Below are 16,126 nucleotides of genomic sequence, written 5' to 3' on the forward strand. Positions count from 1 at the left end.
TTATCTTATTAAATTAATAATTAATTTAGTAATAAATTTAATAACAAATTACAAATTTTATTATTTTTTTTAAATGGACAAATTCGTTATTATTTTCACATATTTTTATAGTGATATATATATATATATATATATAGATAAAATGCATATTTACAAACTTATATTTTTATATTTTTATTTATCAAATACTTAACTTTAATTATAATCTAATAAATACATAAATTTTTAAAAATAATATTTTTAAATACTTAAATTTTTTAAAAAATATTATTTTAAACACTTAAAGATAAAAAATTTTTTTAAAAACAACTTAAAATCATGAATTTGAAAAATTATTTTTAAATATAATTTTAAAATTATAGATTTAACCATAAATTTAAAAAATTTCTTTTAAATATTACTTTTAAATTATAAATTTTATTAAATTATCTTTAAAAATAATATTTTTTTAAAAAATTAAGTGCTTGTTAAATCATAATTAAAATTAATGTATTTAATAAATAAAAATATTAAAATAAAAGTTTATAAATATACATTTAACCATATAATTAACTAATTTCTGTTATCTTTTTAATAGTGTTTTTGGTTTTCCTAGAATCAAACTCAATTTTTCTACTTCAAATTACAATGAGCTTTATTATTATATCCAATACTTATTGATTAATTTATTTTTAGAAAAAAGAATTTTTTTTAAATATGATTTCAGTCCTACAGGTAGAACGTTCTACTTTTACTTTTTCTTTTAAAATCAACTAAAATTCAATTCAGTAAATTATATTTTGATTTCTAAATTTTAGTATAATTAATAGATTAATCCTATATTTTTAAAATCAAATACTTAAATTCCTCAATAATCCGTCAATTTAAATTAGAATTCTCTCTATCTATTTTTATCGTTAAAAATATGGAAATATCTTTATTACCTTTTTTTAAATGGATAAACTACAATTAAATCGCATAATTATTAAATCAGTCTCTCTATTTTTAAAATCGTATATTTAAATATCTTTATGATTAATCCGTCCTCATCTACTATAATTTAAACATTTTAATATTTCATTTTTTATTTAAAAGAGCACTTAAATCTCCATTAACTTTTATCTATTATCTTATTTAACTAATTTTTAATACTTTTTTCTTTAATTTTCATTTATTAAAATATTTCAATACTTATAATTTCAAAACTTTTTAAAAATACTTATAATTTTAGCTACTTTTAAGTGGTACCAAATAACTTTTAAATAGATTATAAATTTTACTATTTATAGAAATAAATTGTACTTTTATAAAAAATTTGATTATTCACTAATTTTGAACTAATATTTATAATAAATGACATAACTGCAATTTTAGATGGATTAAATATAAAGAGATTTAAGAATTTAGTTTTAAAAATATAAGACTAATCCATCAATTACGTTAAAATTTAGAGACCAAATTATAATTTATACAATATAAAATTCTCACTCATATTAAAAAAAAATTAAATTTTCATGAAAATATTTTAAATATTTAAAATATTTATTCTCTTTTTAACTAATTAATTAACAGAAATTTAAAAATATCTAATTTGTACGAATTGATTATATAAAAATTTAAATATAAAAATATAAAAATTTAATTTTAAAAATATAAAAATAAATCTATTAATTATGTTAAAATTTAGAGATTGAAATTTAATTTATTCTATTCAATTTATAATCATTATTTTAAACTTATTTTTATAATAGTGGATAAAATATTTCCCTATAATCAAACTCTCATCTAATTTAGGAGAGAAAATACTGAATCACCCACGTTAATAATTATGAGTAAATTTACCTCCATCGTTAATAAAGAGAAAATTTCACATATCACATATTTTTCTTATTTAAGAATTAAAAAACTACATATCATGGAAATTTATTTCTAATGTGACATTGCACTGATGGGCAAACTTGGAGCAACTCCACATAAAAAGCCCCCGAATTTTCGCCCTGTACAATCAACGATGCGCTCTTATTTGAGAGAAATATATGTAATAGCAAATATAAAATCTGAAAAACAAATTGAATTAAAAAAACAAAAATATGCTATATAAAAATAAAATAAGGAAGAAGAATTGTGAGATACTCACAGGTGAAAATTCTGTAGGCACAAAAATCTTCCTTATTCCTCCCTCTCGCATACCTTGTATTCCTTTCTCGAATCCTAATACATGCATACAAGTACACATTACAATGTCTGCTACTAAACAAAATCATGCAAAAATTATACATTATGCTTCAACAGTTTCTCGTCACCTTTTCCAAAATTATGCTTGCACAGGTGAATCTCTTCAGGTTTTCGCTTGGAATTCTTTTTACTCCCATAATTGCCCCATCGACGACGCTTTTCAGAGCTTTCATAGAAATCATAGTGGAAATTCACCTAGAAAATAACCTAAGTTTATAAGGGCTTCATTTCCTTGGACATATAAAGAATGACCATATATGAAATGAAGAAGAAGGTAAATGAACAGTACTTGTAATAACTTTTGATCATTGATAGGCTGTCCTGTACCAACTATAATATCCTCGTACACAACCAGTTTAGAGTCAACAAACAGTTTTTTAGCCAATTCACCTGCATGATATTGCCAAATCCTAAATAAAGGACTACAATTTTCTCAAAGAAACTAAATTAAAAATAAATGAAAAAAAATTAAAATTGGAAAATATTTTATTTTCAACAGAAATGAAACTAAAATAAAAAGAAATAGAAAATAATACGGAGGAGCACCCCACAAACCTTGATCGGGCAACTTCCCACCTGCAGGAATTTCAGGTGACGAGTCCAGAAATGACAAAGAAGGAGGGGGTGATGTCAAACAATCTAAACGCCACATGGGGTGATCTTTCATTTCATTTTCGATCTGTGGTCTATTGATTGAAGCGAGAGTTGGCTAAATAATATTGAAAATCAAAGTCAGCCGAGAAGCTGTTATAGACTAAGTATCACTTACCTGTTGGTTTGTGTGGAGTAGCACAGTGCTTGAATCTCCTGAACTTCAAAGTTCACCAGCTCAGGATGGGATATTTCTGATGAAATTTGACATATATTTCAAAATTTTCTTTTTATTAACTATTTGTTCCACAGATACAGAGAAAGGGAGAGAAGCAAAGAGTTAATTACTTGCAAAAGCTGGCATGGGTTTGAGAGATAGTGACGCGGTGGAGATCACGGCGGCGGATAGTATCCGGTTCAAGTTACTGTTTGGCATGGGCGAGAGAGAAAGAGATATCTCCCTAGGGAGTGTTGTGAAGGAGACCTCCATGTCGGAGACACCATCAGACAAACCTCGAGGCATTTTTCGCCGGCTCCTGTACTGCAAAGGAGACTTGCAAGTTTTTATCTTGAAGCAGTCAACTAAAATTAACCCAACAAGAATTGGGAAGCCTACAAAACAGTCATATATAACAACTCCACCAAAAAGTATATCCATTTTTTATAATTAATTTTTCATTTTTGTCCTGTATAATCCAATTGATGCTTTAAAAAATCAAAACCCCATCTGTAGTGAAAATCCATTAATATATCTAATATTTAATTTGAATTTTATTATTAATTGAATAGTTAAACAAAGAGATAAAATTATAGTAATAATTTTTAAATTTGTACAGATGCATGTATTGCGAATTCTAAAGTACATTTACAAAAAATAATTGTTTTTGGATAGTAAGTCAATATAAATAATAAAAGCTATAATTTAGGTACAACACTTTCGATGTCTACCCAGCAGCTAACAAATCAATTCATATGAATATGGATGCTTATTAATGACGACGGGATTTCTGATATTCGGGTTGAATATGGATTTTGGAAATAAATATAGACTTAAAATTCATTAGTTTTTATTGAGTAGACTGATTCAGAATCACGTCATTCAGTCTCTAATTAAAATAGATCAGTTTAACTGTACGCTCAGATCCATCAGAAAATAGTTTCGCTCGGATGATGTGATGAAAGGTAAGAGAGCAGGCCAAACTACTGCGACATGAGTGTCGAGAAACACATCCGTACATATAGTCCTGAGTGATAGGGATATGTGGTACAGTAGGAGAGTGTCAATTATGCGTCACTAAAGAATAAAAAAAATAATAAAATGAAAGAGATATAATTTTTTAAGACTATACTTATACTCGTACTATAAATTTTATTTTTTAGATCTTAGAACATTACTTGTGTATCTATATATTTAAAAAAAAATAATTTATAATTTTAATTATTTTGATGGGATTTCAATATATGGTGTTATAAGTGATTGCATTGTTTTCTAAAAAAAGTGATTACATTGTATATTTGAATATTTTGCTTAGTAATAGAAAAAGTCTATGCAATGAAATGACAATTATAAATATAATTAATTAAGTTTTAAGTAAGGTAATGCTCATTATATAAAACTGAATATAATTATAATTAATTATTTTGACTTATTTTATTTATTTATAAGATTTATACAATATTATCATAATAACCGTTATAAAATTATTATTTTTATATTATTAAAATAACATATAGAATATGATTTTTTTTTAAAAAAAAAAACTCATTTTTCATAAGGAATATATATCATTTTTACAGACAACACTTAAATGATCAGCTTATCTATTACAGACAACACTTAAATGATCAATTTTTATTAAAAAAAAAATTATCATATTCCTAAATTTTTTAAAAAATTATTAGTCAAATTTATTTTAAAATTACTTAATTAAAATACTTTAAAATTTTAAAAATTTCTCTTTTAATTCTTCTATTAAAAAAATTTATTAATTTATTTTACATGGATTAAATAGACTATATAATATGAATATTTTAAATCATAATAATTAGATAATATGTATAATTAAAATGAAAAATATTAAATAGTATAAATATTTAAGGTTAATTATTAATGATTTTTTAATTAAAAAATTAAAAAGTTAAATTGTAAAATACGCATAAATATTTTAGTTATTCCGAAATAAAGATGAATTAAGTGAAATTTTTAAATTTTAAAGATTTAATAATAATTTATCCTTCAATATAAAAATCAACCATAATAGTTATAATTGCAAAATCCATTGCTAAATTTATAACAGTTTAAGAAATTTGTTACTTAATTCTATTAATAAATTATGAAAAATAAAAATTATTTATAAATTTAGCAACCAATTAGTAAAAAATTAGTTTTATTACTAAATTATTTATTAATAAAATAGTTAATGAAATAAAATTTATTAGTAAATTAATAACGGATTTAGGTTGTTACAAAAATTTAAAAGAAATGTCACTTTTTCATTGTTTTAATCTCACTTTTTCTTTAAAAGTTTAGTTATAATATATTACTAAAGTTATTATTAATTTGAAAATTAGTAACCAATTCTAGAATTAATTATTAAATTTTGAAGAAAAATATTATATTTTTTTAAAATTTAATAATGAATTTAATTTATTCTTAAATTTATTGCTAATTTAAAAAAAAATTAAAAATGAATATTAGTTCTAAAGGAAAATATAATTTTTTTTAATTTTTATTACCTACATTTTTATTTTAAATTTAATAATGGTTTAAATCTGCTACTAAATATTTTAGTACTCCTATCTCTTTTTATTATTTTATTTGTTTAACTTCTTTATTTCCTTCTCCCCTTAATTTCTTTATTTTTCTCACTTTATTTCCTTATCCTCCAATTATTATTTTTTCATTCTATTTTTTCTATTTTCTTCCATTTTCTTTTCTTTTCCTTCATTCTCTTATTTATTTTTTTCATTTTCTTAATTTTCTCTCATTTTTCTTTATTTTTCTTTCATTTACCTTTCGTTTTTGTCTTATTTTCTTTCTCTTTTCTTTTCCTCTCATTTTCTCTTCATTTTTTTTTTATTTTCTTCAACTTTCTCATTTCCTCTTTATTTTTCTCTTATTTTCTTTAATTCTCTTTTCTTTTTCTCTCATTTTCTCTTCATTTTTTTTTATTTTCTTCAACTTTCTCATTTCCTCTTTATTTTTCTATTATATTTTTTCCTTATTTTTTTTTCTTCCATTCTCTCAATTTTTTTGCTTTTTAAAATTTTTCTCATTTAATTTTATAATTACTTTTTCATAAAATTAACATAATTTTAAAAATAACAAAATTAATATTTAATATAAAATACAATAACAAGATCAATAGTTTAACATAATATTTTATATATTTTTAAAATTAGTAATGGTTATATTTTCAAATTTTATCAAATTAATTTAATTTAATTTTCTAATTTTTATCAAATTTCTAACCTATTTCAAATCTATTATTAAATTTCGTTACAAATTTGAATTAGCAACAGGATTTACAGTAATAGTGATTGGGACGTAATTTTAAGAAAGAAACAATAGTGCAACTTCCTATATATTAATTTTTAGGATTGGTAGCCAATATTATGGGTTTTTTTTTAATTAATTTTCTTAATTAAAAATTATTATATTAATTTTCTATTGAAAATAAATAATATTATTTTTATTTAATGACTATATCTCATGATACATGCGTGTTTTTAAACATCATTTTTAATTTCATATGAAGTTTCAACTTGTATTAGATACAACCTGAGCTGAATAAACAAATAAATAGAAATTTAATTTTAATATAGTAAATTTTTTAATAAATTAATAATCATAGTTTTTTTTAAAAGGAGCATTCCTCTGTCAAGCCAGTGACAAAAATTTAGTGGTATACTTTAGCTATTAGATCAAGTTGGCAATAGTTGATTGTGAGTCATAACAAATTGTTTTTCCAGAAAATAAAATTCCTGCTTATATAAAGAACCGAGCTAAGAAATCCCTGCAAGTGAGCAAGACTCTTTCAAAGAGTTAATTTCCTGAAAAATTACAAGGAATCTGCAGCTGCCATGGCCGGGTATCTCTCTCTCTCTCTCTCTCTCTCACTCTCCTTTCTAATGAAATATAATTCACTGTGGCTTTTCAATCTTATTTCAGGGAGAATAAGCGAAGCCCTAGTAAGAGTAAAGACATCATTTTAAAGGCCATAGAAGACTTGGTCAGTGTGAACACACTCTTCATAGCAGCTGTGTTCATTGGATTAGCTTTTGCAGACCCCCAACAACGTAGCCTGGAAATAAACAGACCTGAATGCAACGCAGACATGAAGATAATTAAACGACTCGTCGTATACGAAGTTGTGTCATTTTCTTGCTTCCTTCTTTCAACTATGGCAGCCAAATCAATCAAGGTTTATCTGCATATTTTTTACCCTGACGATCCCGACAGCGACAAAAATTCGCTTGATAAACCTCGTTTAGATGGCAAGAACGTTCGCCTGTTTGATTTAAAAAGGGGTTTAATTTTCACAATATCAATCGTGGCATCGCTTGTTGGGGTCTTGTTTTTTGCACTTTCAATCTTTTGTGTTATTGAGATAAAGTTGGGGAAGCTATCCTGCGGGATCCATGAGACTCGAGTTGCTAGTCTAACCCTGTTAATTCTCGTCCTTATTTCACTCTTAATTTATTTACCATCTATGTTTATCGCTCTAGTTCGCTGTATGATTGAGCCGTAAATTAATGTTACAAGGAGATATGTATGCCACCATTAATATTAATCATACAATTATATGCGTTAATAACTTTTTTTTTTTATATCTTTTTTATGTTTTGAAGTTAAATTTTGAATACAAAATATTTTTTTTAAAAGCAAAACTATTGATTGTATTAATAAAATTTTATAAAAAAAAGAGGGATATCATTTCAATAAGAGAGACGATCATATTTAATAGATTCTCTAGTTAAAATATAAGCAATTAGAGTGGTATAACGATGAATCTATCTAACATAAATATCAGTTTTAGAGTGTAACAAAAATTTATAATAATTCAAAAACAAACCAAGTTTAGAAATATCTAAATGTGGAGATCGAAGAGCTTAAACTACTCGCAAACAGTCCATAAAAATGCAACCATTAAAATGCAAAAATTTCATCGCAACCATTAAAATGCAAAAATTCCATCGCAAAGAGCAAACAGTGATGGAGAGTTAAAATCTCAACAATTACCGGCGTACCATTATTTTCCGAAAAAACAGAAACACCAAGTTGAAATATACTCTCAGAGTTTTCCACAATAAAACCGTAGCCAATAAAATTTTAAACTTGAAATAAAGCCTCATCAACTTGAAAAAGCCAACTGAAATTGTCCAAATTTAAAGATGACGCACGAATTTGGAGAGGAATGGCTTCAGGATCACAAGCAGGGTTGGAGAAATAAAACAAGTTTCTGCTCTGATATAAAGTAGCACTGGTATTTCCATACAAATCACTAGCAAATTAAGCAGCTTCCCAATCTAAGATATGATGTATGACGTCTTCCACAAGGTGAACTGCTGAATTTTGCACCTAGTTTCATAATAATGAGTTCCTTGCTAACCATAATCTTCATGCACAGACCATTACAAAGGTTTTTCGAATTTTGTCTTCGGACTTCAAAATCTGCAGTAAAAAATTAAAAAAATTATCCTTAGGCTGCAAATCTCCCACTCCCCCTAACCTCCAAACTTTTTTGGACACATGACAATGCAACAAAATATGATTGGCATTTTCATCTTCATGGCACTAAGGACATCTAACATCCACATCCAGCATCCACATCCACACCCCTTTGTCTTAAGTTATCTTTTGTAGGCAATATGTTTCTACAAGCTCTCCAACAGAAATCCTTCACTTTTGGAGGACCGAAACATTCCACAAACTAGTCTACAACTCATCCTCACATTAAAAGATGATCTTCCTAACAAATCCATACATACAAAGTGTGCGGCCTTCACCATATACACACCTCTTTTATCAAAGTGTCACAAGAAGAAATTTTCCTTATTGGTAATACTAATAAGAATACTAATAATAGTCCTGATATCTCTTGGAGAAAAAAGCTCCATTAGAAGAGCAATATTTCAAACCCTCCCATTACTTTCGAAAAGATCACAAACATGCAAATGTGGTTCAATAAAATCGAAGCCATCGTCCGCAAAAAAGGTATCCTCCTTAGGAATCCAGGAAACTGAAGCCACTAAAATCTTCTCTCCATTACCCACCCTCCACCTTGTATCCCTCTGAATCAACTCCCTTGATGCCATCACACTTTTCCAAACAAAGCTAGCATCATTATTTACATTGGCGGAAAATAAATCAATATTTAGGAAGTATTTTGCTTTAAACACTCTATAACAAAGAGTATTAGGATTTGTTAAGAACCTCCATAGTTGTTCGCCAAGTAAAGAAAAATTAAAATTCCTAAAATACCGAAACCCCATATCCCTCTCTTTCTTTTTACTATACATCTTCTCCCACGCTAGCCTATTAATACCCCTCCGCCCTTCTCTTTTACCCCCACCAAAAGCCATTGACCATTCTATGCAATTTATTCAAAATAGTAATGGGAATAAAAAAATTATTCATGCAATATGCAGGTATAGCTTATAACACAGATTTTATGAGAACCTCCCTGCTTACTCTAGATAGGAATATGTTGCTTCATAAATTAATCCTCTTGCACATTCTTTATTTTAGAAAACTAAAAATTACTTTTTTGTTCCTTCCAATAAGAGAAGGTAACTACAGGTAGGTACTATGACTCAATAGTAAATGAACATCCAGGATATTATTGATATTATACTTTACAGGGGAGACCACATTAGGACCGAAGAAAATGCCAGATTTATTAAAGTTCACTACTTGTTCAGAAGTAGCCGCATAGGTATTGAGAATAGATTTAATACTATTTGTTTCATCCAGTCTAACATTAAAAAATAGCAGAGAATCATCTACAAAAAATAAATGTGAGATCTTTGAGCATCTAACACCTGCCCTACAACCCTGCAACTAGCCCCTAGATTCAGCATTTTTAAGTAGTAAAATTCTCATCAAATCATATAATTTTTTTTATTCTAAATAAAAAGATCAATTAAATTAAATTTAATTAAATTTTTACAAAATTTTTATTTACCAACCAAAAAATAAAGTATAATTTTTTTGATATTAATTGCAAAGTTGAACAATACAAAAGTTCCATTCAAAATCATGGAGTTTGAAAGCGATGGAATTATGTTCAATATAAAATGAGTTCAGTATACCTAACATATAAAATTTAGGGTCAACATAGCTAATGCTCAACATAAAAAAAACAAGGTAAAAACTTAATATAGATTAATAATATTATTTGTATAATTTCATTATTATAACTTTATACCTAGATTTTTTATTATTATTTTAAAATAATTAATTAATTTAAATGGTTAGGTTGATTTTATTTAAATTTAAATCATATTTTATCACAAAGTATTTTTAATTATTTTAGTATTTGTAATATAAATTTCAATTCTATATTTTAAAAATTCTACTTTATTACATTATTTGTTATTGAATAATTATAAAAAAATCATTTTTTAAAAAAAGTTATACCAAAGCTTATATATATATAAAATAGTTTGTGTGGAATTATTAATTAGTGTGTATATACTATAAGAATTTTTCAGCTTATAAATGAATTTTTCGTTATTAATTTATGAAAAACCTATTGCTAACACATTTAATAATAGATTAACAATCGATTTACAAAAATATCATTGCTAATAAAATAATAATAAATTAGCAATTCGTTATTAATTTTGTAATAGATTTAGTAATGGATTTATAATGAAATAAGGAAAAGAGAAAATTAAAGAAAATAAGAAAAAAAAAGAAAGAAAAAAAAGGAAAAAGAAAAGAAAATGCAAGAAAATGTTAGAAAGATTTGATTAAGTCAAGGACTATTGAATAAAGACCTATTCTTTTGGATTGTTTCAGTTTTTAATTATTATTATTATTTTTTAAAATCTTAACCGCTTAACGTTATTTGTGGTCTGATCTTTCTCTTACTTTTTTAAAATTAAAAGATAAAAATAGAAGATAAAAATAAAAAAAATTAAAAGATAAAAATAATAATGAAAGAAAATAAAAGATAAAATTAAAGAAAATGAAGAAAATAGAGAGAAAATCAATAATGAAAAGAAAATAAAATTAGAGAATTATGAAAGAATAAGGAAAGAAGAATAGAAAGAAAATAAATGAATCATGAAAAGAAATAAAGTGTTTGAGTATATAAATATGTAAATTAGTAATGTTATTAGATTAAATTTAAAAATAAATTAGTAATAGATTTAGTAATGGATTTAATTTGTTATTAAATTAAAAAAATATAAATAAAAATAAAAAAGTGATATTATTTTTTAAAATGTTAAATTAATAATAAATTTAATAATAAATTATTGTTATTAAATTAAAAAATGTGAGATTTTAAATAAAACTGTAATAATTTTCTCTCAAATAAATTTTAAATTAATAATAAATTTAATAATAATTATATATATTATTAAATGAAAAAAATAAAAAATCAATTTTTTATTTAAAAAATAAAAACGAATTAAATCTGCTGTGAATCTGTTACTAAGTTGATAATGAATTACATTCTTTTATTAAATTCGTTATTGTTTTCTTTATTTACTATTTAAATAATTTATTTTATTGAGTAATTCACTACAAAAAAACAGACTATCAGTGACGGATTTTTCCGTCGCTGATAGTCAAAAATCCGTCGCTGAAACTTTCAGCGACGGATTTGCAACGGACTCAAGTCCGTCGCTTAAAGTCATGTCGCTAATTTTTTCCGACGGATTACATGTCCGTCGGAAATATTAGCGACGGATTACATGTCCGTCGGAAATATTAGCGACGGATTTCCGACAGATCTATACTCCGTCGGAAATATTTCCAACAGCTTTTCCGACAGAAAACTCAGTCGGAAAAATTTAGCGACGAAAACATTTTGTCGCTAAATCCGTCGGAAATTCCAATTTATCCGATGAACATTCCGTCGATAATCCGTCGGAAATAATTAGCGACGGATATTTTCCGTCGCTAATCCGTCGGAAATATTAAGGCATTTTAAAAAATTTTCTCACAAATCCGTCGCTAATATTTACATATTCCCTGTTAAAATTCAATCACAAAAAATAAATCCCTGCTTTTATTTACATATTCCCTATATAATCAAATAATTTATAATTAAGAATCATATTGAATATAAATCAAATATCATTAATAATAATTATAAGTAATGTTAATAATACTCAACAATATTCAGAATATTTAAAATAAATTCATAATATTTACAATGTTCATAAAATTTAATATAAATTCATAATACTTAACAATCTTCATGAAATTAAAAATAAATCCATTATACTTAACAATGTTCATAAAACTAAAAACTGATCTATGAATTTGTTGAACCATCTGATAGAGAAGTACAATCTGCAGTTGGATTATGCGGTGAAGATCTTTTTTTGTTCTTCAATGATTTCATCTGGTCTTTTATTTGCTTTTCTATCTGCACTCGCATTTGCTCTTGCATTTGCTCTTGCATTTGCTCCATGTCTTGTTTCATTTTGACCCGGTTTTGCTCCAATATTTGTTCAACCTCCTCTAAAGAAAACATAGTTTGAGAAGGTCCTCCAGGATGAGCTGATGTGCATGAGAAAGAGGTAGTTGGAGTTCCAGATTTTGCAATATCAGAAGATCCAAAACCATAAACCCTCCCTTTACTACTTCCAGAAATTTCAATCCACTTATTCAAATCAAAAGCAGACTGACTCTCACAATTGTCATTCACATTTTCAGCAATGGCAGTCAAATAAGCTCCCTAAGTAAAAAAAGAAAACATAATCAACATTTCATGCACCATACACAACTAATGATAACATAACAAATAGAAAAATAATGTGATTATGATAAACAAGCAAAAACTAACTTACATCAACTCGTTGTGATTTTCCATCAATGAAAACACCTTGACTCCCCTTTTTTGTATGAGTGGCACGAAATAGTTCAAGTTGAGTTGGTTGCCTACCTAACTTCTTTGCCTACAAAAAAGAAATAATCACACAACACAAGATGCACCACAACACAATATGCACGAATAATATATAGCCATTTATATAAAAACAAAATTGTATAAATGAAAGTAAGGAATAAAAAGTTATACCAATCTATACTCATGAACCTCCAGTTTTATTGAACCACCAGAGTGTTTTGTAATTGTCCCATCTTTTTCTACGTTTCTATTTGCTTTACCAGCTTCTGATTTCTTTCTCCACTCTGGTGTACTCCAATATGCAACAAGTGCATTCCATATCTCTGCCTCCATCCAATCTGGTCCTAAATTGTATAGATAAGCAACATCTGTCTTTTTGTGCTTACGCAACAATTCACTCCTAACTCTATTAAGAATGTCTCGCAGTCTTTCTTTTCCTACCTTTTCCCAAGCAGTTCGAATCATATCTTCTTCACTCTCATCCCATACATATCGACTCTACAAACAACAATTAGTGTTATGTAAATTTAAAAAACTTAAAATGCATATTACAAATTTTAGAATATAAGTTGTATTTACCCGAAAAAGTCCGAAGAGCTCGTCTTTTGTCTTTAAAGGTATCTCTGACCAAGTTTTCCATGGAGCAGTGTAGCGCATCTTAATGTCATTACTGATTGATCTAGTAACTGTGGAATCTAGAAAACTACAATATTTTTATACATAATGAGTAGTTGTAAGTAATAATACATATTAAATCAATAGCAAAAAGTTGTATATGACTTACACATTTCCTTTCAATCTGATCAATTGTCGATCAGACGGGTTTGATGGGATAGGATGTCCCAAGTTCGGACCTCTAGTTCGAACTGATGATGATGATGATGCGTTTGCTTGCCCCCCTAATGCTGCTGGAGTATGCTCCAGTGTTTCCTCTTGCATCTGTACTGGCTCATTTGTTTCATTCATAGAGAGCTGCTGGCTATGTCCTCTTCCTCTAGATGATACTGCTCTTCGAGGCATCTGAAAAAAAAAAGTGTCCATTAGTTTCAATTAACAATAAAGACAACCAATATATAAAACAATAATCAAATATTAAGTCTTTGAATATATATAAAAATATGATATACTTTACAATGTATCATTCATAATCATCTTCTAAGTTGACATCATCATCACTATCAATACAATATATATAAAAATATGAAGGCACGTAAAGTATAGTTTATTATTACTTAACAAATAGTATATATAAGTATTTATGAATAACCTAGAATTATATAAAATAAAATTTTTAATTCATTTTAAAATTCAGTTAGCAATGGATTCAATTTATATAAATATTTATGATTGTTAAAAAAATATTTATGTAAATAATTAATTGTAAATATTTATGATTCCCAATCCCCTAGAGTAATGAGAAATGCATTTTTGAAAGATAATTGTGTTTGAGTATGTCCATCAACCTGTAACTAAAAAGCAGATTTTGGTATTTGCATGGTAGCCCAACAATTAAAAACACTTAATGGGCTTTTGAGATTTTCATTTCAGCATACTAAAATTGTAATTGGTCTACATGCAAAATAACTAACTTTTAGGCTCCTATTGTGTCCTGAACAATATTTTTTAAAAAATATATTTTATATTTTTAGTGTTTGAATCCATAACAATTTAATTAATAAAAAATATTCTCTTAATTATTTTATATTTTAAGATTCTTATTAAAATCTATATATATAAATTTATTAATGAATTTTATTTTTTAAATTAAAAAAATAAATTATTTTAATAAACAATATTTTTCACATAAAATATTTTTCATAAAAAATATTTTCAAATACAATATTCAAATAATTGATCATGAATTTTCTATTCACTTTCATGTTTCAATTTCATTTACTGGGCTTTGTTTTTATATTGTATTTATTTGGCTTTTTGTTAAATAATTGATTGGGCTTCTGAGATATAATTTTTTTTTACTAAATAATTATGCTATTGAAAATTTATCTTACCTATTTAAATTAATTGTATTTGCCAAATATTATTATTTCATATATGAAAAAAAATTCATGTTTTTCTTCTGATAAGGTTGAGAAGAAATTCTAAAATCATAAATACTTATATAAATTTTGTTAACCTAAAATTTCAATTTAATGTGAAAACCAAATAACACATAGCAAACTATTTAAATTGATTGTATTTGCCAAATATTATTATTTCATAAAAAATTTATCTTACCTATTTAAATTGATTGTATTTGCCAAATATTATTATTTCATACATGAAAAAAAATTCATGTTTTTCTTCTGATAAGGTTGAGAAGAAATTCTAAAATCATAAATACTTATATAAATTCAGTTAACCTAAAATTTCAATTTAATGTGAAAACCAAATAACCCATAGCAAACTAATTTAAGCAAGCAGAGACCAATTGCATATTCCACAAAGCAATTCACTAACTTACCTCGAGTGGCGACGATCGGCAGCTGCAGCAGCGGGTGGCAACGGCGGCGACGGCGAGGGGACAGCGACAGCGACGGCGACGGTGAGGGGACAACGACGGCGAGACGAAGGCGCGACCCGACGGAAGGCGCGACAGCGATGGAAGGCGCGACAGCGACGGAAGGCGCGACAGCGACGGAAGGCGCGACAGCCACCAGCGACAGCGACGGGAAGAGCGGCGACGGCAAAGGCGGCGGCGGCGAGAGTGGCAAGAAGCGGGAATGGGCGCTGAGGGGCAGAGAGAGGCAAAGGGCGGCTGAAACTAAAAGAGAGATGAAAAGAAGATTAGGTTTTCACTTTTATACTGTGTTCTTTTTCTGACGGATTAGCGACGGAATAAATTCCGTCGCTAATATTTTAAAAATCCGTCGCTAATCCGTCGCTAATCCGTCAGAAATTTAAGCATAAAGTATTCGTCGCTGATCCGTCGCTAATTCCGTCGCTAAATTTTTTTTTTCCGACGGAAGTTACTTTCGTCGCTAAATCCGTCACTGATACCTTCTTTTTTTGTAGTGATTAATTTAACAATAAATTTAGTAACAAATTACAAAAATCTATTATCAATTTATAATAAATTTATATTCACTACTATTTTGATAGATTTTTTAGTGATATATATATATATATATATAATGTATATTTATAAATTTGTATTTTTTACATTTTTATATTTTTATTTATCAAATACTTTAATTTTAATTATACCTAATAAATTTTTAAATTTAAAAAAT

General features: G+C 26.4%; 3 protein-coding genes across 3 annotated transcripts; 1 reads left to right on the forward strand and 2 right to left on the reverse strand.

Annotated features, from left to right (window-relative positions):
- Positions 1–1,782: 1,782 nt before the first annotated feature.
- On the reverse strand, positions 1,783–3,414 carry LOC122721399. Its single transcript, XM_043949130.1, has 7 exons — positions 3,154–3,414; positions 2,984–3,059; positions 2,770–2,900; positions 2,504–2,604; positions 2,283–2,409; positions 2,117–2,190; positions 1,783–1,976 (listed from the first exon to the last, which is right to left on the reverse strand). Exons 1-7 carry the CDS (start codon positions 3,326–3,328, stop codon positions 1,893–1,895), a joined length of 768 nt encoding a protein of 255 aa, XP_043805065.1. The 5' UTR covers positions 3,329–3,414; the 3' UTR covers positions 1,783–1,892.
- Positions 3,415–6,713: 3,299 nt separating this feature from the next.
- LOC122721406 lies at positions 6,714–7,614 on the forward strand. Its single transcript, XM_043949160.1, has 2 exons — positions 6,714–6,896; positions 6,977–7,614. The coding sequence occupies exons 1-2, from the start codon at positions 6,889–6,891 to the stop codon at positions 7,554–7,556; spliced, it is 588 nt and encodes a 195-aa protein (XP_043805095.1). The 5' UTR covers positions 6,714–6,888; the 3' UTR covers positions 7,557–7,614.
- Positions 7,615–12,169: 4,555 nt separating this feature from the next.
- Positions 12,170–15,671, reverse strand: LOC122721331. The gene is made up of 6 exons (XM_043948611.1): positions 15,358–15,671; positions 13,681–13,916; positions 13,476–13,599; positions 13,068–13,394; positions 12,838–12,945; positions 12,170–12,725 (listed from the first exon to the last, which is right to left on the reverse strand). The coding sequence occupies exons 2-6, from the start codon at positions 13,914–13,916 to the stop codon at positions 12,300–12,302; spliced, it is 1,221 nt and encodes a 406-aa protein (XP_043804546.1). The 5' UTR covers positions 15,358–15,671; the 3' UTR covers positions 12,170–12,299.
- Positions 15,672–16,126: the final 455 nt, after the last annotated feature.

Source organism: Manihot esculenta, chromosome 12 (assembly GCF_001659605.2).
Source record: "Manihot esculenta cultivar AM560-2 chromosome 12, M.esculenta_v8, whole genome shotgun sequence".
NCBI lineage: Eukaryota > Viridiplantae > Streptophyta > Magnoliopsida > Malpighiales > Euphorbiaceae > Manihot > Manihot esculenta.

Excerpts from the sequence above, each read along its gene's own strand:
- LOC122721399 (XM_043949130.1), bottom strand. The coding sequence starts at position 3,328 with ATGCCTCGAGGTTTGTCTGATGGTGTCTCCGACATGGAGGTCTCCTTC. Across the intron at positions 2,605-2,769 it reads TGGGAAGTTGCCCGATCAAG|GTGAATTGGCTAAAAAACTG; the intron begins GTTTGTGGGGTG and ends AATATCATGCAG. Across the intron at positions 2,410-2,503 it reads ATGATCAAAAGTTATTACAA|GTGAATTTCCACTATGATTT; the intron begins GTACTGTTCATT and ends GTTATTTTCTAG.
- LOC122721331 (XM_043948611.1), bottom strand. The coding sequence starts at position 13,916 with ATGCCTCGAAGAGCAGTATCATCTAGAGGAAGAGGACATAGCCAGCAG. Across the intron at positions 13,600-13,680 it reads ATCAGATTGAAAGGAAATGT|TTTTCTAGATTCCACAGTTA; the intron begins GTAAGTCATATA and ends AAAATATTGTAG. Across the intron at positions 13,395-13,475 it reads AGCTCTTCGGACTTTTTCGG|AGTCGATATGTATGGGATGA; the intron begins GTAAATACAACT and ends TGTTGTTTGTAG.